Source organism: Salminus brasiliensis, chromosome 21, assembly GCF_030463535.1.
Source record: "Salminus brasiliensis chromosome 21, fSalBra1.hap2, whole genome shotgun sequence".
In the NCBI taxonomy this organism is placed as follows: domain Eukaryota; kingdom Metazoa; phylum Chordata; class Actinopteri; order Characiformes; family Bryconidae; genus Salminus; species Salminus brasiliensis.
In genome coordinates this window covers 195,842-221,588 of record NC_132898.1, presented here as the reverse complement: position 1 = coordinate 221,588, position 25,747 = coordinate 195,842, and the positions used below count along the sequence as shown (strand labels likewise).

General features: G+C 46.4%; 1 protein-coding gene across 2 annotated transcripts; it reads right to left on the bottom strand.

Annotated features, from left to right (window-relative positions):
• Window positions 1-8,046: 8,046 nt before the first annotated feature.
• On the bottom strand, window positions 8,047-9,926 carry LOC140543105 (EEF1A lysine methyltransferase 3-like). Of its 2 annotated transcripts, none has more exons than XM_072666126.1 (3): window positions 9,674-9,926; window positions 9,049-9,160; window positions 8,047-8,797 (listed from the first exon to the last, which is right to left on the bottom strand). In XM_072666126.1, exons 1-3 carry the CDS (start codon window positions 9,815-9,817, stop codon window positions 8,385-8,387), a joined length of 669 nt encoding a protein of 222 aa, XP_072522227.1. In that variant the 5' UTR covers window positions 9,818-9,926; the 3' UTR covers window positions 8,047-8,384. The 2 variants fall into 2 exon arrangements, with proteins under 2 accessions (XP_072522227.1, XP_072522226.1); XM_072666125.1 differs by having other exon boundaries at window positions 8,048-8,797; window positions 9,662-9,925.
• Between the last annotated feature and the right edge of the window lie 15,821 nt (window positions 9,927-25,747).

Genomic DNA, 25,747 nt, shown 5'->3' with positions numbered 1-25,747 from the left:
CCAATAACTCATGTCTAGTCTATGTGTAGTCTATATAATGTGTAAAGTCTATTTTACACTGCATATTACATTTACTGCATCATTACAAGTAAAATCATCCTAAATCTGCTCTAAATATCCAATATGTAAAAATATTAGATTTCTTTTTTGAAGCATTAGCTCATGCCTGGTTCACTACAGTATAGTGTTGCTTGTTTAAATCATTATTTCCTAAAATAAGCGAAATGATTTACAATGAAAGTTAAATAAACACATAATATTCAAAGAATATTTTAAAATGAGAAATATTAAATATATACTCCAACTTGAGATGGTTTAACTTGGCAAGATATCATTTCTACAGTGTGATCACCATCATGACCACAGAGGGCCGAACAGCAGGCTGACGGGGAGACGGCGGTGTGGTGATGTAAAGGATGCTGTTTGTAACTTTGATCTCACTGATTATCTTTGAAAACCTCAGAGATCTGACCATCATCTTCACCCTCTAAGACACAGCTCTTCAAATCCAGCTCTTCATTCTGAAGTTGCTCATTCTCCCCGTCTTCTTCATCAGGACCATTTCCCTCGCCTTCAATCACTGTGTCATTAGAACCGTGACTGTCGAGGCTGCTGCTGGACACGGTATCATCTTCAGTGTCACCTCCCTCTGCTCTTCCCCTCCTCTCCTCTGACAGTTCTGCTGTCCTCACCCCTTTGCCCAGATGTCCCTCTTCCTTTAGTGGAACGCTCTTCCCCGCAGTCCTGTCTGCCGTATCTATGGTGATTAAGACGTCCTTTTGGTCGACCGTGCTGCCCATCCTCTCCTCCAGGGCAGCTTCCTGCAGTTGCAGCTCAGTGTCCTCACTCAGCTGAGCTTCCACACCTGTGTTTTCCATTTGGTCCCAAACTTCAGCTCCATCCTCCTCCTCGTTTTCAGAATCAGGAGCCGTGTGTTTACGAATGCGGTTCACTGCATCCAACAGCGACGCAGGATACGGTTTCTTCCTGCATTTTGATGATCTGAAGGAACTCTCAGGGGGCTGAGCACCAGCAGCAAGAGCTGGAGTTAGCGGAGAGGGGGCGGTGGGGTCTGTGCATTCAGGTAGATCACTACAAGCAGAAAAAGGCTGCCGGTTGTTGTCATCAGACGAGAGAGGTGAAGGTAATTCAGGTTGATGTTCAGAGTGTGGACTTGAACAAGAGGGGACAGTAAGTGGTGGCTCCAATAAACTTCCCTCACCCAATCGCTGAGGAGATTCAGACAGAGGAGGTTCAGGAGGTGTCTGAGAGGTCGACTCTTGATCAGTGTGAAGATGAAGTAGCTGCAGTGAGATTTCTCCATCATCTTCATTACCGTCTGGTTCAGACGACTCACTGCTGTTTGCCACTTCACGACCACAGGTAGGAAAACAAGGATCATTTACATGCTCTGTTTCGTCTGAGAGGAAACCCTCCCTGGGTGGACGTTCCTGATCAGACTCACTAGTGTCTTCCTCAGAACTACCAGGAGGGGTCTGGCAGAGATTCTGTAGGTCCTCTGGGTCAACTGAGATGCTGTGGTCCGGGTCCTCTTGGCCAAACAACTGACTTTCATTTTCCTCAGAGTTACAAGGACAAGGAGCCTCTGTGCCTTCCCCGGGTCTACCTTCTTTACTCAGCAGGTCACCAGAGTCGTGAGGGAGAACTTGACTGGCATCATCTCGTTCCTTTGAAGGGGTGTCCTTCTCAGGTTTACCTTCTTGATCATTTGTGTCTTCCACAGAGCTGCAAACGAGGGACAGACAGACATTCGGATCCGTTTTATTTGACCCCTTGGCATCCTGGATACTACATTCCAGGCCCAATCTCTGACAACTGTTTTCCATACGGCCATCAAGCAAGCCCAGGCCATCCGTTTCATCTGAGACGTTGCACTCCTTGAGATCTTTCTTGCCAAATGGATTTGAGGGGATGTCCTCCCTGGAGCTTGCTTCCTGATTAAACAACCCACTAGTGCTTTCCACAGAGTGACCAAGGAGGGCTGGGCAGAGGTTCTGTATGTCATCTGTTTCAGGCAGGGTACCTTCATGGCTGGATAGCTCAGCAGTGCTTTCTACAGAGTTACCATGAAGAGGAGAGCAGAGGTTCTTTAGATCATCGTTCCCTTCAACTGAAAGGTTAGGAGTATCTTCTTGATCTAGTAATTCACTGGTATTCCCCCTGCAGCATCCAGGGAGAGGTGGATGAAGGCTGGATCCATCAGCTGATGAATCTGAAGGCTCGCTTTCCCAGAAACTGCCTTCCCTGCCAATCGATTCACCAATGTTTTCCTCAGAGTCGCCTGGAAGGACTGGGCCCAGATTATTTGCACCATCTGTGTCAGATGATGAGTTGCCCTCCTCAGGTAAGTCTTGAAGGAAGGTTGGGCAGAGACTCATGTGCATGTTGTTGGGGAGAGTTCCCTCTTCCACAAACATCTCATTAGTATCTTCAGCCAAATCAGCAGGGAGGGCTGGGCAGACACTATTTACATCACCTGTTTCACAAGGGTTGCCCTCACTGGGACTGCCTTCTAGATCAAAAGACTGAGTAGTTTTTTCCACACCATCATCATCATCATCATCATCATCATCACGGAGGGATGGAAGGAGATTCTTTGAGTCATCTACTTCATTAGAGGGGCTAGCACTAACATTGCCCTCCAGGCTATGGTTTAGCTGTTGGGTAGTGGCAGTGGCAGGATCAGCTCTGGCGTCTGTACGCTGTGTTGAGAATTTTTCATCCAACTTGTCTTCTGATGTTTCTTCATTTTCCTGTTTCATGACTTCCACTGCCCTCACCTCATGTGTTTGAATGGTCTTCAAATGATCTACTTCAGATCCCTCTACAGTGCCATCAGTTTCCGTTGTTAAGGTTTGTTCTTCTTTCTCTGTTTCTTTTGTTGAGGTTTCAATATTTTCAGATAAGCCCACTCCTGTCAACTGAGTGTCCCTATCCCCCGCATGGTCAGCTTCAGAAGAAACTCCTGGCTCCTCTCGATTCCTTTGGACATCTTCTTCTTCTTCTGTTCGAGATGTCTGGGGTGCTTCCTCCTGTGAGTTCCCTTCATTGCTGGAAGTCTGGAGTGTAATTCCTAGAATCCTTTCTGCTCTCTCCTGGAGAGTCTCATTTTCAGAAATGACCTCATTTGACAGCTGGTTTGGGTCCTTCATCACAATGTGACTCGAACCGCGTATCGAGCTTCTGTTCCTCAAATCCTCATCGTGCTGCTCTCGAATCTCAACATGAAGTTCCCGTGTATTGTTTGCAGGAGAACCCTCCTCCGTAGCTCCGGGTGTATCCGTGTCAGTGTGGTCATTATTCTGGACTTGAAGGATCAGAGAATCTGGGCTGTGCTCATATGAGTCCCTGGAGCGTGAGCACACATACTGGACGTGCTCTTTTTCAGGAGGAAAAATGAACTCAACCTTAACTACAACGCAGGTCGCGTCAATGACCACAAGACCTCTGCCCTTGTCTTTGACTGTATTTATGTTATTTTTGACTTCGGCTTTCTTTGGTTTCTTATCGGCTGCTTGTTTTTGGGCCATGTTCCCGGGGTCCTGGTTCGGTTCATTTTTTTTCTCTGAAACACCCTTTGAGCAGTAGTGCCACTTAGGTTCCTTCCATAACGGGAACTTCACTGTGGTTTGACTGGGTGGTTCCGCCAGGCTGTCGGTTACCTGAGGTGCCGCTGTTTTAGAAGATGCACAGGGATGAATAGTTTCTTCTTCTTTGATAGAAGATACGCTGGTTTTAGGGTCTTCATCTTTCTTGCTAGTTTGAGAGCTTCTTTTTTCAGCATGCTTGAAGAAGGTCTCCTGAAGTTCTCTTTGGAGCTTCTCTTTGTTGGCAGCTTCCTGATCTTTTAAGATCTGCTCAGCAGCCTTGGTTTGGCTTTCCACTTGTATTTCAGGTATACTGGAGATCAAAGATCCAGAATCGACTTCATCTGCCAGCTGGATTTGTTCTTCACTTTCTTTTTGTCTCTCACAGCTTTGCTTCCCTACATCTGCTGGACCTCCATGGGTTGGGATGTTTAAAAGAGGCAACGAGTGGGATTTCTGAGGTTCGTCTGGGGAACTGGACAATCCCGCTAGTTCTCCCATACGAGAGACCAAGCAAAACACTGTCTCTCCACCTCGTCTTCTCTTGGGTCGGCTCTGCTTGCTGAGTGTTTCGTCCAAGTAGGATGTCTGACTCTCCTGAGGAAGCTGATGTGATGATTGATGCGGTGTAACAGCCTCTTCTTCCTGGACCGCCTGTTGAACGGCGAGGGATTCTGAAAGTGTGGCTTTATCAAGGTCACGATACGTCACGGTTCTTTGTATCCCACAGGTTGATGGATGGTCTACATGCTGTCTTCCCTCTGACTCTGTTAAGGGCACAAAGGAATGCTCTGATCTTCTCAGCATAGGAAATGCAGAGGAAACCGGTCTGCTTTCAACTCTGTACTCCATCACAGGTTCTGCACTGGCCTTTGTAGCGCATTTTCCCGGAACCTGCAGTATGTCAGAATCCTGTGGACCACTGTATGGTGGTGGGGACATGTAGTTTGGGGGTTGACTGAAAGATGGGCTCAGGACCATGTTCTTCCTAGAGAGACTCTGCTTCACTGGGACGTAAGGAGGTAATTTTTGGGTTTTCCATGCCTCCAACTGAGCCCTCAGTCTGTTCTCAAGGTTACTCTTTTCTTGGTTATATGGGCCTGATGTATTTGCAAGGGGTCTTTGATTAGGCTCTGGACTGACTAACCTGCCTGCAGACCTTGACATCCTCTCAGTCTCTGGTAAGCTTTGGGTTGCATTCCAAGTCCCTGTGTCGAGATGCCTCTGCCTGGGCAGGGAGTGATAGTAGCGGTTGGCCCAGGCCTCCAGCTCTCGGTAACTGTTGGCACTCAGTTTCTCCTTCTCTCTTCTGGACAGAGTGGAACTGCAGGTTTGCCGTCTATTAGTCGCCTCCCCTCTCTGCACCAGCCTCTCCTTTTCTCTGTATCTCTCCAGCAGAGCTCTCTGTCTTTCTAAACTTCTCTCCTGGCCACCATATGCAGCTAACTCTTGGGAACAGAGCAGGTTCTCAGGAGGACAGTTTGAGGCCGGCGCCATGTCAGTCCAGTTTACATAGTCTCTCATAGTCCCAGCAGTTCTGGACCCCGGTATCATCCAACTACTTGGTTCACCCATCCAGCCCTGGAACTCAGATCTGGACTCTGGGCAGGGTGCTGCAGGAGACCTGCTAGTATATCTACAAGTGAGGAGGAACAGATTGGGTTAGCAGTCTTCTATGGATGGTCAAAGTCCCTGCACTATCAGAGAACAATCTAAAAATAGCTCTATTAACTTTGGACTTGACCCGGTTCCTGAACCTTGCCAGCTTGATTACTGTGATTTTATAAATTTGCTAGATTAAATAAAAGGGCAAACCTTCTGTATGATTGTGCGAATGCAACGTTTTGTATTGTCTCACTAAAGGAAACTTTGTAGCAGGTGTGTATTAGTGTGTATTATCATATCATTATCATATCATAATCTTCTCCTGTGTCATGGACTCCACAAGACCTCTGAAGGTGTGCTGCTGTGGTCTCCGGCACCAAGACCAGCGTCAGCAGCAGATCCTGTAGGTCCTGTAAGCTGTGAGTGGGACCTCCATAAGCATCAGTGAACCTTGGGAGCCCATGACCCTGTCGCCGGTTCAGCTTCAGCAGTTCAGTTCAGGTTGTCCTTCCTGGGAGCATTTTTGGTAGGTACTGACCACTCCCTGACCACTGGTTTGCTATATTCTAACTACAGTAATATCTTTACGTACGTGTGTGAAGAGGAGTTCCAGCCAGGGACAGTTCTGTACTGCCCATACGGTGAAGCATGCCTCTCTCTTCCTTCCCACAATTCCATCTCTCTGAGTTTTCTGCTATTGATACAAAATATGAACAAATTCAAACTGAAATAATTATCATGAAGAAGCATTTATTATGTTCTCTTACTGTAGACCACAGCGCTCCACTCTGATATAATAATAATAATAATAATAATAACGGCATGTCCTGATCTCTCAAACCAGATTTACTGCAGATGAAGAAGGTCTGAACTGTACAGATTAAAGCCGCCAGTCTCGCAGGACTGAAGACATCTCAGCAGCACCTCACTCACTGCTTACTAACAGAATAAACTATTCCTCCGGCTGTTTATCAAACTATAACATTATAATAGGTTAAAAAACAGGATAGGATAAACATTAAATAGGATAAAAAAAAACATCTTAAAGGGAAATCTTTACACAACTGGACCAAAAGCTCTCCAGCACACTGCTGGTGTTTCTGCCAGTTATAAGCATGTAGTTCCACAGATGACCAAATTAATATCATATCACATCATATCATCATCAGTCAGATACTAAAGTCTTTACCTTCAGACTGAATGAGGAGATGCTGGTGTGGAGCTCCTGCTGACTGACAGTCAGAGATAATGCACACTCAGCCAACTTCATTTGAAGAGGAGTGTGTGTTTTCACGGCCCTCCCTGATGGGCCTGACTCCTCCCACCTGCTGCACACCTCTGGCTCTGTGAGTGTGAGTGTGTGTGAGTGTGAGTGTGTGTCTCTGCTCTCACACAGAACCGCTCATCAAAACAAGCTTCTAATGAAGAACTCAGAGACACCGCAGCGTTTCCTAGTGTAGTGTAAACTCTCCAACATCAGGGATGTGCACTTAGGCATCCTTACATACCAGTGTGCACACACACACACACACACACACACACACACACACACACGTGACAGAGTGAGGGGGTGCACACAGCAGCCCATGGTGAATGTGTAGCTCAGCAGGTTTAGGAGCTCTATTGTTGGACCAACAAAGCGAGCTGATGATGTTAGTGGACTAAAAATGACACAACAAGTGTTTTCATAAACACTGAACACACACACACACACACACACACACACACACACACAATAGTGCAGTGAGATTGTATCACAATACTTAAAGCTAATATGTAGTACAGTGTGGTACATGACTAAACGCACAGGGGGATATAGAAGATCTGTATCTGCATTCAGATTTGAACTAGAAGTGGGCGTGGCCTAAACACGACAATTACGTTGATTGACTCCGTTAAGCTGCATTTTATTCTGATTTATGAACGATGAAGATCAGCGTAAAACAAGCTTGACTAATGTTTACGTTACTCTGTATATTAAATGCATAAATTTCTGCTGCTCTGAGGTCAGCTGGTGGTCTGTATGGACTACATGTTTGGGGTCAGTCTGTATAGAAATATGGTTCATGATGGAGGTCAGTGAGGCAGGGTTTAGGTCAGGCTACTGGAGGAACCGCTGATGGCCGCCTGAATCCGAATACTTTACTGAAACGTCCTCTTTTAGATTCCGCTGATCTGGGACTCATGTGGATCCACCAGCTACTCAGCTCTGCCAGTAGCTTTACTGAGGTCATGAGATCAGTAAATCAGTTTCTACATAGAGCCGTATCAAAGTGTAGCAGAGGCCGGGTGATAAGGCAGGCAGGTCTCGCTGCAGATAAGGATCTGTTATTGTGTCTGATGGAGTCACGGCTACATGGAGGAGGGGCCGCTGTCTTTCTTTGAAACTCCACAGCGGAACAAACAGGCTTTTCTCTCTGAACAGAAACTCAGTGCATCAGCAGAGCGCTGGGGACGAGAGGATGACGATATTTAGTGATTCAGAGCCTGAGCTCCACCAGGACAGACAGACACTCACTCTCCTATCGCTGTGGACTCCTTCACTGCTGCCCATGTCTTCTTATCAAGTGATAACAATGACACCTCAGATAACGAATGATATAAACTGACCAGCCCCAACATTCAAACATAAGGGCTGAATCTATCAGGCAGCGAGGGAACAGTCAGTTCCTGAAGGTGATGAAGTAGCAAAAATGAACCAGCGTAAGAATCTGAGACACTCTGACAAGAACGAAGGACAACCAGTGACAGAGGTCCCACCTCACACCCTACAGGACTTAGAGGACCTGCTGCTAATGTTTCGGTGACAGATACTACAGGACATGCGACGGGAGGAGAAGATAGAATATAGATGGCTGAGGAATCACCGGGGATTTAAAGAGCCAACACTTAGGCGGCTGTGCCACTCAGGAGCCCTCCCTTAACCCAAGTCAGCACCCATGGACCAGCTGATGTGATACGTTCCCTCTGAGGTGTGGCTCAGTGCTTCACTGCAACCCTCAGGATTCTGACAGATGTCCCAATGGGATGGTGGACTGGGAGGGGTGATGGGAACTGATCATTTATACAGTTTTATATTTCGTTGCTGTTTGTAACTTTGTGTTTATTATTGTTGTGTTTATTAAAGGTCATACAGTGATGGTGCCGCCCACTAAACTGGGCGTGGTTAGTTCAGGTTCGGCTGCAGGATTCATTCAGTCTCAGAGCTGCTCTATAAATATTAATGTTCTCCTCAGGTTCTCTCTGAACAAGCTCCACCTCAAACCTCTGGGGCAGCCAGTGGTCGTAGAAGTCCTGGGTTCTGTGTTCCCGCCGCATTTTTGATGAGAGGTACACCGTGGCTCCGCCTCTGCACAAGTGCACCAGTGTGTCCAGCAGACGGGGGAACGTCTCAGGCATGTAGATAATATCAGTGCCCAGTACAAAGTCCCAGTCAGAGGAGAAGTTCTCCTGGTCCTGTCCCCAGGTCAGCGGTACCGCGACCGGGGCTTCTGAGGGCCAACCAGTCGGGGGAGTGTTGGCTTCGATATTTTGGGCGGCTTGTGGAATAACCAGAGGGAGGTCTGTCAGGGTCACACACGCCCCTGTGGTGGAAGATAAAGGCAGAATTTAGACAGAGACACGAGGGACAGCGGGGACAGTGAGGACAATAGGGTGTAGTGTGGTGACCATCATCTACAGAACAGCTGGTGGCAGAAACCAAATACTACAAAACCCAGAAACCCTGGTGAAAGGTGTCTGACCCGGGATGCTGTGATGACCCTCAGGAGGAACCGGTTCTCAGCACCTGAGAGTGAGGTGTGAGAGTGAACGGTCAACCAGTGCTGACACTCACCTAATCTGGCAGCCAGTATGCTAACAAAGCCAGTCCCGGCTCCCAGCTCGATCACTCGCTTTCCCTTTAAATCCAGAGAGGAGTTCTCAAAGAACCGGCAGAGGTGGAGCGCCTGCGCAGAGCAGGAAACACACGCCTGATTCAAACCACGGCTGCAACAGCGTACAGTATTTCAGCATGATACAGGACTGGTTTAGGGATTAAGACTAATTAATGAACACACACACACACACACACACACACACACACACACAGTAAAACTGAAAATAAATAAAACAGCATTAATCCAGCTCTGTGTTTTACTGTTCATTTTTACTGTATTTCCAGAGACCGGGGTTTAGAGAAACAGGATTAGGGCCTCTGTACAGTGTGTGTGTGTGTGTGTGTGTGTGTGTGTGTGTGTTTGTGTGTGTGTGTGTGTGTGTTCTTAATTAGAAACTCCTCTCTGGGCTTATGTGCAAAAATGGCAAATTTGATATGGTCTGTTTCATTCACACACACACACACACACACACACTTCACTTGGTGCAACTGGTAAGATGTTCCTCGTGAGAAGCACGCGGGTGCATTAGGCTGTGTTAGGCTGCACAGTCCCCGCGCGCTCCCTACTCACTGCGTCCCACACCGAGGCCGCTACTCCCAGGCTCGCGCTGAACACCTGCTGCACTGTGCACATCTGCCCGCAGAACGTAAACGAGCCGTCCGCGGAGAACCCGTCCTCAAACAGGAGAACCTCAGCGGGGAACACCTCCTCCGCCCCCCCGTCCATACCGAGCTTCAGCACTGCGGATTAACCCGGCGGGTCAGAGAGCGGCTGCAGCCGCAGATCAGCGCTCTCTGCCGGGCCACTGCTGCTCGCCAGCCCCGCTGCTGGTCAGGAAGAGGCGGGACCGCAGACCCCTACATGAAGAGTCCTCAGAACCAGACTGAGCTGCAGAGCTCCGAGATCCAGAACCGTCTCCCCTCCATCTGAAAGACTTTACTGCTGCTTAAAGAGGCAATGCAACTGCATATATATATATATATATAGGTATATAGGTGTATGTATATATATATATATATATATAGGTATATAGGTGTATGTATATATATATATATATATAGGTATATAGGTGTATGTATATATATATATAGGTATATAGGTATATATATATATATAGGTATATGGTTATATAAAGGTTCTCACAATTTTCCAGCATTGTAATGAGTTTCTATTACAGCAGGATGCTCTTTATCCCTGCCTGCATTACTGGAAGTGTATTTTAAAGCTTATTAATAACATTTTTTAGTTAATATGGTTATGTGTTTAGGTTATTTATTTGTATGTATTCATGGCTTTAAGTGGTGCATCCTGACGTTTTATAAATCACACTACATCACAAAATATCACTACATTCATTCGTAATAATAGGCTCATATCTTTTTTATTACATTATTTAGTGCCCACCTGACCACTCCTAAACGTGTATAGGGAAGAACTGACAATCGATCATAATATTGGAACTAGTAAGGAATTTATTCCAGCATTTATAGCAAATGATATTTTGTATTAGTAAAAAATAAAAATGGCTTTTCCTATCTAAAAGCGCCCCCTAGAGCACAGTGGTGGGAATAACACCATTAGCGCCTCCCAGAAAAACTACACACTAAATGTTCTAGAATGAATACATCAAAGGAAGAAATGACCATTAGTTATTAAAGCACAGCAGTTTACCGAGCAGCCTGTCCTGCACCAAGCAGAGTGGAGTGTGTGTGCAGTGTGGTGGAGTGTGTGTGTGTGTGTGTGTGTGTGTGGAGTGTGTTTAGTAGTATCTAAGAGGATCAGAGGATCTTCTAGACTCTGGTCTGTGTGAAGTGTTGAGGGTGAGGCTGACACTTGCTCAGGTTGTTTAACCCAGGTGTGGGTTCTGGACTCTCTCAGGGTCATTCTGGAAATAGCAAGTCTGTACCTCAGCCTCCAGGTGTCAGTATAGAGCTACAGATCACAGCAGGCAGGCCTGGTTTGGAGATCAGGAGTCAGTGTAATCATTAATGAACTCATTTAAATAATAATGTAAAGAGCTTAATATAAGATACACAGACCTGAACAGCACATCAGTGTGACGGTATAGTACTCTATATTAGTTACACTATATTACAGTATATTAGTTATATTAGTCTATATTACAGTATATTAGTCTATATTACAGTATATTAGTTATATTAGTTACACTATATTACAGTATATTAGTTATATTAGTCTATATTACAGTATATTAGTTATATTAGTCTATATTACAGTATATTAGTCTATATTACAGTATATTAGTCTATATTACAGTATATTAGTTATATTAGTCTAGTCTATATTACAGTATATTAGTTATATTAGTCTATATTACAGTATATTAGTTATATTAGTCTATATTACAGTATATTAGTCTATATTACAGTATATTAGTCTATATTACAGTATATTAGTTATATTAGTCTAGTCTATATTACAGTATATTAGTTATATTAGTTTAATTTTATCTAATTTTAATGCTAGTTTTAGTTTTTGTCAGGAATTCAGGTGCAGAAAGTAAAAATCCTCCAGGATTTTGCTCCAGCTGCCGGACACCTCTGCAGGCCTGAATTCTCCATCTCTGACATTTAGGGACTGTTCAGGAAGTCTGTTTTTCAGAGAAGGAAGCTGCTGATGTTCCGGCACACACCTTCCACACCTGCAGTGGATAACCTGTGACGAAGGCACGACGTTGAGAACGTCTGAGGAGCAGACCCCTCTTCCCTCCGGCTCTAACGATAGTAAAGGTCACAGACTGACTAACGTGACTCATTAAAGGAAATCTGGCCTTTAACGTCCTCGTCAGCGTTCTGTTCAGCGCCGCCAGTCATCCTAAACTCTTTAGCTGCAGATGGTGTTAAATGAGACGGTGTGACCGTCCCCAGCAGCCTGAAAGGCAGGGAGAACAGAGGCTGCTGTGATTCTGAGGTTTAGTGTCCTTACAGTCTCACACAGCTCTGTTTACGGGTGGTTCAGAGCCCGTCCTGCAGACGCTGGAGTAGGAATAGTTCTTCATAAAAGTGTAAATAAACAAATAATAGAGTGTATTAGAACTGCAGACCCAGAACCTGCAGCAGTTTAGTCTTAGTCCACCTGAGAAAATGACCTGTAGAGCTGTGTGTGTGTGTGTGTGTGTGTGTGTGTGTGTGTGTGTGAGCTTAACCGTCCTCAGACATGCTGAGTGAATCCGTAACCCCTGATCCACATCTGCAAACCAGCGGTTCATCTTAACTCAGCAGAACTTCACCTTAAACCACCTCTGTTCTATAAATCACTAAAACCCTTTAATGATCTGGTTTTAAAAGCAGGTTCTAGAGCCGAACTCTTCTCAGAACTCTGGTAGAACAGTGTCTCAGGCATCAGGCAGCGTCTTCATCACCATTAGGTGAGGAGGAGCTGTGGATCCCTCTGAATGACTCTGTTTATCTGAACTGTTTAACTGTGGTTCCTGAATCCAGACTTTAGGGTGAAGTTGCTGGTTTCACTGAAACGCTCTCCTTCTCCAGCTAATCATTACAGCCCTTTATGGGATCACTGGTAGGAACTGTTTATCTACCACATCTCCACAGAACTTAATTTCCTGGTTCTAAACACAGGACACAGCTATGAGGAACTGTCCGTGTGTGAGCGGCCTCCAGTAGGTGTGCATTAAACCAGGCCCTCGATTGTTTCCTGCTGCCTGAAACTCAGCAGCTTACAGAAATCCCTTTAAAAGCTGAAGTAGTGGATTAGAAATCCCTCGGCTCTGCTGCTGAGCGCGGGACTACAGGAGAAAGAGAACACTCCTAAACTATTACTATGTTCGGGTCCCATTTCTGCTGCCTCTCACACGGCTTCTGAGTTTTATATGGAGTGATGATGATGATGATGATGATGATGGTAAAACAGTGGAGAAGCTAATACAGTTTTCTTTAGGGGTAAATAGATGAAAGGGAATCCTCCTTATCCTGATTTCTAACATTAAAGGTAAAGTTACTGAGTCCTAAAGTAAGAGGTCTCCTCTCTTTTAGATGCCTGACCTTTATCTCCACAGGAAAGTGGATGTTTGGACTGTTAATATTAAACCCGTCGGCAGCGGTGGGTGAACCGTGATGGTCCTGAACTAAGACCTATATCTTATCTCAGTGGGGCAACGGGCTCGGCTTTCTGAACACCGTACCTCCCCATTACGCCTCGCTCAGACTGTTTACTCACCTCATGTTTACAGATCAGTTCTGAGACTCATGACAGACTCATGAGCTGTGAAGCAGCGTCTGAATACCGGCTGCTGGAGGCTGTGCTCCAAAGGCTCTAAAGGTTTTAATGAAGTTGATCTGTTAGACCTGAGGATTCCCTCAGTAATGAAACTGTGGGAGAAGGATCACGACCAAACTGCTCCTCTCCACTACTACACACTATAGACCAGCTCCTCTCCATTACTACACACTATAGACCTGCTCCTTTCCATTACTACACACTATAGACCAGCTCCTCTCCACTACTACACACTATAGACCTGCTCCTCTCCACTACTACACACTATAGACCAGCTCCTCTCCATTACTACACACTATAGACCTGCTCCTTTCCATTACTACACACTATAGACCAGCTCCTCTCCACTACTACACACTATAGACCAGCTCCTCTCCATTACTACACACTATAGACCTGCTCCTTTCCATTACTACACACTATAGACCTGCTCCTCTCCATTACTACACACTATAGACCTGCTGCTCTCCATTACTACACACTATAGACCAGCTCCTCTCCATTACTACACACTATAGACCAGCTCCTCTCCATTACTACACACTATAGACCTGCTCCTCTCCACTACTACACACTATAGACCTGCTCCTCTCCACTACTACACACTATAGACCAGCTCCTCTCCATTACTACACACTATAGACCAGCTCCTCTCCATTACTACACACTATAGACCTGCTCCTCTCCACTACTACACACTATAGACCAGCTCCTCTCCACTACTACACACTATAGACCTGCTCCTCTCCATTACTACACACTATAGACCTGCTCCTCTCCACTACTACACACTATAGACCTGCTCCTCTCCATTACTACACACTATAGACCAGCTCCTCTCCATTACTACACACTATAGACCTGCTCCTCTCCACTACTACACACTATAGACCTGCTCCTCTCCATTACTACACACTATAGACCTGCTCCTCTCCACTACTACACACTATAGACCTGCTCCTCTCCACTACTACACACTATAGACCTGCTCCTCTCCACTACTACACACTATAGACCTGTTCCTCTCCATTACTACACACTATAGACCTGCTCCTCTCCATTACTACACAATATAGACCTGCTCCTCTCCATTACTACACACTATAGACCAGCTCCTCTCCATTACTACACACTATAGACCAGCTCCTCTCCATTACTACACACTATAGACCTGCTCCTCTCCACTACTACACACTATAGACCTGCTCCTCTCCACTACTACACACTATAGACCTGCTGCTCTCCATTACTACACACTATAGACCTGCTCCTCTCCATTACTACACACTATAGACCTGCTCCTCTCCATTACTACACACTATAGACCTGCTCCTCTGCATTACTACACACTATAGACCTGCTCCTCTCCACTACTTCACACTATAGACCTGCTCCTCTCCATTACTACACACTATAGACCAGCTCCTCTCCATTACTACACACTATAGACCTGCTCCTCTGCATTACTACACACTATAGACCTGCTCCTCTCCACTACTACACACTATAGACCTGCTCCTCTCCATTACTACACACTATAGACCTGCTCCTCTGCATTACTACACACTATAGACCTGCTCCTCTCCATTACTACACACTATAGACCTGCTCCTCTCTACTACTACACACTATAGACCTGCTCCTCTCCATTACTACACACTATAGACCAGCTCCTCTCCATTACTACACACTATAGACCTGCTCCTCTCCACTACTACACACTATAGACCTGCTCCTCTCCATTACTACACACTATAGACCTGCTCCTCTCCACTACTACACACTATAGACCTGCTCCTCTCCACTACTACACACTATAGACCTGCTCCTCTCCACTACTACACACTATAGACCTGTTCCTCTCCATTACTACACACTATAGACCTGCTCCTCTCCATTACTACACAATATAGACCTGCTCCTCTCCATTACTACACACTATAGACCAGCTCCTCTCCATTACTACACACTATAGACCAGCTCCTCTCCATTACTACACACTATAGACCTGCTCCTCTCCACTACTACACACTATAGACCTGCTCCTCTCCACTACTACACACTATAGACCTGCTGCTCTCCATTACTACACACTATAGACCTGCTCCTCTCCACTACTACACACTATAGACCTGCTCCTCTCCATTACTACACACTATAGACCTGCTCCTCTCCATTACTACACACTATAGACCTGCTCCTCTCCACTACTACACACTATAGACCTGCTCCTCTCCACTACTACACACTATAGACCAGCTCCTCTCCACTACTACACACTATAGACCTGCTCCTCTCCACTACTACACACTATAGACCTGCTCCTCTCCATTACTACACACTATAGACCTGCTCCTCTCCATTACTACACACTATAGACCAGCTCCTCTCCACTACTACACACTATAGACCTGCTCCTCTCCATTACTACACACTATAGACCTGCTCCTCTCCACTACTACACACTATAGACCTGCTCCTCTCCACTACTACACACTATAGACCTGCTCCTCTCCATTACTACACACTATAGACCAGCTCCTCTCCACTACTACACACTATAGACCTGCTCCTCTCCATTACTACACACTATAGACCTGCTCCTCTCCACTACTACACACTATAGACCTGCTCCTCTCCACTACTACACACTATAGACCTGCTCCTCTCCATTACTACACACTATAGACCTGCTCCTCTCCACTACTACACACTATAGACCTGCTCCTCTCCACTACTACACACTATAGACCTGCTCCTCTCCATTACTACACACTATAGACCAGCTCCTCTCCATTACTACACACTATAGACCTGCTCCTCTCCATTACTACACACTATAGACCTGCTGCTCTCCATTACTACACACTATAGACCAGCTCCTCTCCATTACTACACACTATAGACCAGCTCCTCTCCATTACTACACACTATAGACCTGCTCCTCTCCACTACTACACACTATAGACCTGCTCCTCTCCACTACTACACACTATAGACCAGCTCCTCTCCATTACTACACACTATAGACCTGCTCCTCTCCACTACTACACACTATAGACCAGCTCCTCTCCATTACTACACACTATAGACCAGCTCCTCTCCATTACTACACACTATAGACCTGCTCCTCTCCACTACTACACACTATAGACCTGCTCCTCTCCATTACTACACACTATAGACCTGCTCCTCTCCATTACTACACACTATAGACCTGCTCCTCTCCACTACTACACACTATAGACCTGCTCCTCTCCATTACTACACACTATAGACCAGCTCCTCTCCATTACTACACACTATAGACCTGCTCCTCTCCACTACTACACACTATAGACCTGCTCCTCTCCATTACTACACACTATAGACCTGCTCCTCTCCACTACTACACACTATAGACCTGCTCCTCTCCACTACTACACACTATAGACCTGCTCCTCTCCACTACTACACACTATAGACCTGTTCCTCTCCATTACTACACACTATAGACCTGCTCCTCTCCATTACTACACAATATAGACCTGCTCCTCTCCATTACTACACACTATAGACCAGCTCCTCTCCATTACTACACACTATAGACCAGCTCCTCTCCATTACTACACACTATAGACCTGCTCCTCTCCACTACTACACACTATAGACCTGCTCCTCTCCACTACTACACACTATAGACCTGCTGCTCTCCATTACTACACACTATAGACCTGCTCCTCTCCATTACTACACACTATAGACCTGCTCCTCTGCATTACTACACACTATAGACCTGCTCCTCTCCACTACTTCACACTATAGACCTGCTCCTCTCCATTACTACACACTATAGACCAGCTCCTCTCCATTACTACACACTATAGACCTGCTCCTCTGCATTACTACACACTATAGACCTGCTCCTCTCCACTACTACACACTATAGACCTGCTCCTCTCCATTACTACACACTATAGACCTGCTCCTCTGCATTACTACACACTATAGACCTGCTCCTCTCCATTACTACACACTATAGACCTGCTCCTCTCTACTACTACACACTATAGACCTGCTCCTCTCCATTACTACACACTATAGACCAGCTCCTCTCCATTACTACACACTATAGACCTGCTCCTCTCCACTACTACACACTATAGACCTGCTCCTCTCCATTACTACACACTATAGACCTGCTCCTCTCCACTACTACACACTATAGACCTGCTCCTCTCCACTACTACACACTATAGACCTGCTCCTCTCCACTACTACACACTATAGACCTGTTCCTCTCCATTACTACACACTATAGACCTGCTCCTCTCCATTACTACACAATATAGACCTGCTCCTCTCCATTACTACACACTATAGACCAGCTCCTCTCCATTACTACACACTATAGACCAGCTCCTCTCCATTACTACACACTATAGACCTGCTCCTCTCCACTACTACACACTATAGACCTGCTCCTCTCCACTACTACACACTATAGACCTGCTGCTCTCCATTACTACACACTATAGACCTGCTCCTCTCCATTACTACACACTATAGACCTGCTCCTCTCCATTACTACACACTATAGACCTGCTCCTCTGCATTACTACACACTATAGACCTGCTCCTCTCCACTACTTCACACTATAGACCTGCTCCTCTCCATTACTACACACTATAGACCAGCTCCTCTCCATTACTACACACTATAGACCTGCTCCTCTCCATTACTACACACTATAGACCTGCTCCTCTCCACTACTACACACTATAGACCTGCTCCTCTCCATTACTACACACTATAGACCTGCTCCTCTGCATTACTACACACTATAGACCTGCTCCTCTCCATTACTACACACTATAGACCTGCTCCTCTCTACTACTACACACTATAGACCTGCTCCTCTCCATTACTACACACTATAGACCAGCTCCTCTCCACTACTACACACTATAGACCTGCTCCTCTCCACTACTACACACTATAGACCTGCTCCTCTCCATTACTACACACTATAGACCTGCTCCTCTCCACTACTACACACTATAGACCTGCTCCTCTCCATTACTACACACTATAGACCTGCTCCTCTCCATTACTACACACTATAGACCTGCTCCTCTCCACTACTACACACTATAGACCTGCTCCTCTCCACTACTACACACTATAGACCAGCTCCTCTCCACTACTACACACTATAGACCTGCTCCTCTCCACTACTACACACTATAGACCTGCTCCTCTCCATTACTACACACTATAGACCTGCTCCTCTCCATTACTACACACTATAGACCAGCTCCTCTCCACTACTACACACTATAGACCTGCTCCTCTCCATTACTACACACTATAGACCTGCTCCTCTCCACTACTACACACTATAGACCTGCTCCTCTCCACTACTACACACTATAGACCTGCTCCTCTCCATTACTACACACTATAGACCAGCTCCTCTCCACTACTACACACTATAGACCTGCTCCTCTCCATTACTACACACTATAGACCTGCTCCTCTCCACTACTACACACTATAGACCTGCTCCTCTCCACTACTACACACTATAGACCTGCTCCTCTCCATTACTACTCACTATAGACCTGCTCCTCTCCACTACTACACACTATAGACCTGCTCCTCTCCATTACTACACACTATAGACCTGCTCCTCTCCACTACTACACACTATAGACCTGCTCCTCTCCATTACTACACACTATAGACCAGCTCCTCTCCATTACTACACACTATAGACCTGCTCCTCTCCATTACTACACACTATAGACCAGCTCCTCTCAACTACTACACACTATAGACCAGCTCCTCTCCATTACTACACACTATAGACCAGCTCCTCTCCATTACTACACACTATAGACCAGCTCCTCTTCACTACTACACACTATAGACCTGCTCCTCTCCACTACTACACACTATAGACCTGCTCCTCTCCATTACTACACACTATAGACCAGCTCCTCTCCATTACTACACACTATAGACCAGCTCCTCTCCATTACTACACATTATAGACCTGCTCCTCTCCACTACTACACACTATAGACCAGCTCCTCTCCATTACTACACACTATAGACCTGCTCCTCTCCACTACTACACACTATAGACCTGCTCCTCTCCACTACTACACACTATAGACCAGCTCCTCTCCATTACTACACACTATAGACCTGCTCCTCTCCACTACTACACACTATAGACCTGCTCCTCTCCACTACTACACACTATAGACCTGCTCCTCTCCATTACTACACACTATAGACCAGCTCCTCTCCATTACTACACACTATAGACCTGCTCCTCTCCACTACTACACACTATAGACCTGCTCCTCTCCATTACTACACACTATAGACCTGCTCCTCTCCATTACTACACACTATAGACCTGCTCCTCTCCACTACTACACACTATAGACCAGCTCCTCTCCATTACTACACACTATAGACCAGCTCCTCTCCACTACTACACACTATAGACCTGCTCCTCTCCACTACTACACACTATAGACCTGCTCCTCTCCACTACTACACACTATAGACCTGCTCCTCTCCATTACTACACACTATAGACCTGCTCCTCTCCACTACTACACACTATAGACCTGCTCCTCTCCATTACTACACACTATAGACCTGTTCCTCTCCATTACTACACACTATAGACCTGCTCCTCTCCACTACTACACACTATAGACCTGCTCCTCTCCACTACTACACACTATAGACCAGCTCCTCTCCATTACTACACACTATAGACCAGCTCCTCTCCATTACTACACACTATAGACCTGCTCCTCTCCACTACTACACACTATAGACCTGCTCCTCTCCATTACTACACACTATAGACCAGCTCCTCTCCACTACTGCACACTATAGACCTGCTCCTCTCCATTACTACACACTATAGACCAGCTCCTCTCCACTACTACACACTATAGACCTGCTCCTCTCCACTACTACACACTATAGACCTGCTCCTCTCCATTACTACACACTATAGACCTGCTCCTCTCCATTACTACACAATATAGACCTGCTCCTCTCCATTACTACACACTATAGACCTGCTCCTCTCCATTACTACACACTATAGACCTGCTCCTCTCCATTACTACACAATATAGACCTGCTCCTCTCCATTACTACACACTATAGACCTGCTCCTCTCCACTACTACACACTATAGACCTGCTCCTCTCCACTACTACACACTATAGACCTGCTCCTCTCCATTACTACACACTATAGACCTGCTCCTCTCCATTACTACACACTATAGACCTGCTCCTCTCCATTACTACACACTATAGACCTGCTCCTCTCCACTACTACACACTATAGACCTGCTCCTCTCCACTACTACACACTATAGACCTGCTCCTCTCCATTACTACACACTATAGATCAGCTCCTCTCCACTACTACACACTATAGACCAGCTCCTCTCCACTACTACACACTATAGACCTGCTCCTCTCCATTACTACACACTATAGACCTGCTCCTCTCCACTACTACACACTATAGACCAGCTCCTCTCCACTACTACACACTATAGACCTGCTCCTCTCCATTACTACACACTATAGACCTGCTCCTCTCCACTACTACACAATATAGACCTGCTCCTCTCCACTACTACACACTATAGACCAGCTCCTCTCCACTACTACACACTATAGACCTGCTCCTCTCCATTACTACACACTATAGACCTGCTCCTCTCCATTACTACACACTATAGACCTGCTCCTCTCCACTACTACACACTATAGACCAGCTCCTCTCCACTACTACACACTATAGACCAGCTCCTCTCCACTACTACACACTATAGACCTGCTCCTCTCCACTACTACACACTATAGACCTGCTCCTCTCCATTACTACACACTATAGACCTGCTCCTCACCACTACTACACACTATAGACCTGCTCCTCTCCATTACTACACACTATAGACCTGCTCCTCACCACTACTACACACTATAGACCTGCTCCTCTCCATTACTACACACTATAGACCTGCTCCTCTCCATTACTACACACTATAGACCAGCTCCTCTCCATTACTACACACTATAGACCAGCTCCTCTCCATTACTACACACTATAGACCTGCTCCTCTCCATTACTACACACTATAGACCTGCTCCTCACCACTACTACACACTATAGACCAGCTCCTCTCCACTACTACACACTATAGACCTGCTCCTCTCCATTACTACACACTATAGACCTGCTCCTCTCCATTACTACACACTATAGACCTGCTCCTCTCCATTACTACACACTATAGACCTGCTCCTCTCCACTACTACACACTATAGACCAGCTCCTCTCCATTACTACACACTATAGACCTGCTCCTCACCTCTCCTTCTCGTGATGTAATTCACACCCCACCGCCGCCCCTGATGGTCCAGATTAAGCTCAAACTCTGGCTTCGGGTCCCATCAGCTGGAAGCCCCCCTAGTCCAATGTTTTCTTTTTTCTTCCTTGCCTCAACCGAGCGAGCGAGGTCGAGAGCCGAGTCTCACGGACGCACCCAGGATTAGAAAAGTATCTGCCATGACCTGTCTCTCACCTCCACCACCCGGCCCTTCCCCAGCTAACAAGCCCTTGTGGGGTCTGTATGGGGAGCCCAACTGGGAACCAGAAAGTGTTGTACTCAGGTAACATGTTGGCCCAACATATGGATGCCCACCAGGGTCAGTAATGGGACCAGGAGGGGCTAGACGTGGGCCCCATATGGGTTGAACACTGCACATGGGGCCTAGATGGGACCCATATGTGATCAGGGTGGGCTGTAACAATGGGGCCCGTTTGGAAAGTCCCAAACCCACTCTGAGCCCATGCCCACCTGGAACCCGCCCAGCCCACATTCCAGCCATGTGAGCCTCACATGAGCATGCTGGCTCCACAGTTGATCAGCGGAGAGCGCCGGTCTGTGGGTTCACTGCAGCTCAAAAGTCAGTTATTCAGTTTTGGTTTTAATGCACAGAGGTTCTGGTTCCTCAGTTCCAGCAGAACTGCGACTATTGAAGGCGTGACTGCAGGGTTCAGTAAATCCCAGCCTAAAATAACAAACTCGGGTTGAATAATGAATAAACTGCTGCGGAAGACATCTACAGTTTCAGTGTGCATATGTGTGTGTGTGTGTGTGTGTGTGTGTGTGTGTGTGTGCACTTTTCTAAGTCGCTCTGGATAAGAACGTCTGCTAAATGCCTTAAGTGTAAATGTAAATGTGTGTCAATGTATTTATTTATTTTAAACCAAAAATAAGTAACCCTTCCCTTTTTTGGTCTCTTTTAAATGTATCCTTTATCATTAGCTGTTTGTTTGTTTGTATCTAAAACCCAATCAATAAATTTGATCCCAAAAAAAAATAATATTTGCAGCCAAATCGACCATTTCTATAGTTCCCCAGTATTTACTTCTTGTTGTATTGATGTCTAGACGGCTCTTGAGTGGTACTTCAGAATTTCCCACAGCACATGAGCCCCAACAAACACCACATTCCACTGAAGAGGCCTGACTTCCATGTAGTTGGGCTTGCGTGAGCTTATCATTCTGCACGTTCCAAAGAAAACAAAGGCCTTCTCTCTGCTCTACCGCTGGCAGAGTTTCAGACTTTGATCTGGGCCATTGTCTCACGCCTGCTTCAGCATGAGTATCAGATCATACCATAAGCAGCAGGTTTCTCACTCATAAAAAAACCCTTTCTTACTACAACATGGAAAATACCTGCAGTTCTGAAAGCTCCCTCAGTAAGAGGAAGTCACATTCATGCAGTAAGAACTTCCTTATGATTGTTAGTGAAGAATAAATAAAGATTTGTCTGTGGCCCTGATTAAAACACCCTCTATAACACACTCTTCTCTTCCTCCAGGCCTGGATTGTTAGACCGGGTTCCTTCTGGTATGGATTGGACTGATTCACCATTTTTAGCTGATATCGGCCCAATTCCTCTACATATCTTTCCCTATACACATTCATAGCCTCTCATACCTAGAGATGGCAAATTCAGGTCTAGAAAGTAAAATATCTGCCCCAGGATTTTGTTCCAACTGCCTGGGCAGCTTAGCTGCAGCTTTCCAGACCTGAATTTGCCATTTAAACTGATCTGCACCATCTGCAGCCACCCACACCTGTCCATTACCACCCATCCCAGTCATGCCCATTAATACCAGCATCTCCCACTGCAGGTCTGCAGAAAGCTCTCTAACGAACCATATTTAGAAAGAAAGTGACTTCCCAGTTTTGCTTCCCCATAATACCCTGGGTTGGGTAAGAACAGGCGGTTTCTGTGGCTGCTTGCAGAACCTCTTGCAGAACCTGTTGAGTTGTTGAGCAAACGTAGATCATCCTGACATTGAGTTCTGGCAGGACTGGCAGATCCCCAGAGGTCAGCATGGCTACAGTGCCTCACCACACCTGCTGTGCACTTTACAACTGAGCTCAACCTCGAACCCAAATTAGACTCTTACTGAGCCCTGACCCAGTTTATTAAAGACCAGCCTGACCAGAAGACCAGAATCTCACTGATTTTAATGAGTGTAAATGTTGGAACATTGCTGTGAGGAGGATTTGATTGCATTCCACCCATCTCAAAGTTTTTGGAGAGAGCTCCATCAACAGCCAAGCCAACATGCTCATGTGGAGCTCACATGGGCGGAAGGTGGGCTCGCTGGGTCCAGGTGGGCTTGGGCAAATCATGAGTGAATCTGCACACAGGTTGTTACTGGGACCCACCTTGGCTCCACAGATCAGTGCTGGGGATACTTTTGGACATATAGCTACTTCACAATGGAACATCCGCTGCATCCACCCTCAAAGACAGCTGCTCTTTTGGTCTGCAGAGAGAGGAGACACTTGGAGAGCAGCCGAGGTGTGCGTGACAATCGCAGTGTTTACAGAGACCTTCGCTGATGAAATCAGAGGTCCCTCTTGGCCTGCAGCAGGATGGGGGCTGGGCTTGGCAGCGGTGCACATTCGAGAGGTGAAAGACTGCTCCACCAGGAACCCACTCTCACTTACTGAGTGCGATGGGTCTTGTACTGTATGTGGGGACTGTTCATTAGAGTTAATGTACGATGCTGAGGATAAACAGCTCTTCTTCCTGAAAGCATTTTAATGACTGATCATCAGAAAGTAGAAAAAAGAGATTAGAACCCAGTTTAGAACCCAGTTTAGAACCCAGTTTATAAGAGTTTATAAGGAATGGAGGTGTTCATAAAGCTCTTCACCTTTCTAATCATCTCCCATAAATAACCAGACATAGGCCAGAGTGATCCCACTGAACCACAGAATTCTTTCCAGATTAAGGATGGTGGGGTCTGGAGCCAGTGCTGTGTGGGGTAGCTGATGTGTGGGGTAGCTGATGTGTGAGGTAGCTGATGTGTGGGGTAGCTGATGTGTGAGGTAGCTGATGTGTGGGGTAGCTGATGTGTGAGGTAGCTGATGTGTGGGGTAGCTGATGTGTGGGGTAGCTGATGTGTGAGGTAGCTGATGTGTGAGGTAGCTGATGTGTGGGGTAGCTGATGTGTGAGGTAGCTGATGTGTGGGGTAGCTGATGTGTGGGGTAGCTGATGTGTGAGGTAGCTGATGTGTGGGGTAGCTGATGTGTGGGGTAGCTGATGTGTGAGGTAGCTGATGTGTGGAACCAGTGTTGGATGATGACGTTTGTTTGGTGCAGTTTAGACATCCAGCCACATTCCCAGGACCTTCCTCTGAGGGGGCAGTGGGGCTCAGCGGTTAGAGCGCCAGGATATCGATAACAGGGCCGGGCTCGGCAAGCTGCCACTGTTGGGCCCTTGAGCAAGGCCCTTTACCCTCTCTGCTCCCCGGGCGCTGGAGTTGGCTGCCCACCGCTCTGGGTGTGTGTGTGTACTCACTGCCCCTAACACGTGTGTGTGTGAGTGTGTGTTCACTACCAGATGGGTTAAATGTGGAGGACACATTTCGCTGTACAGTGACAAATACGTGCACCTTTACCTTACCTTTGATAGAGCACCCAGAGCCATCATTAAGCTAATGGTTGATGTGGAGTGAAGTGGGGAGGAAGTGCCATCAACCCACCCCTGAGAGAGCAAGGCCAACTGTGCTCTCTCTGACTCCAGCTACTGATGGCGAGCAGCACCACCCGGGAATCCAACCAGTGATCCTCAGATCTTAGTGGCGTGTCTTTGTCCACTGGAGCACTCTGAGCCCCTCGGGCAGCGTCTTCATCACCATTAGGTGAAGAAGTTTTATTAGAGCTTCAGACGTCTGCTTCCCTTCACCTCCACTGTGATCCACTGTCCACTCTGTAAACACTGGACCGCTCCGAGCCTTAACTCTGTCGGTTCTGCTTGGCTTGACTTGGG

Coding starts and splice junctions, on each gene's coding strand:
- LOC140543105 (XM_072666125.1), bottom strand. CDS start 9,817: ATGGACGGGGGGGCGGAGGAGGTGTTCCCCGCTGAGGTTCTCCTGTTT. Junction 9,161..9,661: donor CGGCCTCGGTGTGGGACGCA/GTGAGTAGGGAG, acceptor TGCTCTGCGCAG/GCGCTCCACCTCTGCCGGTT. Junction 8,798..9,048: donor CATACTGGCTGCCAGATTAG/GTGAGTGTCAGC, acceptor CTTCCACCACAG/GGGCGTGTGTGACCCTGACA.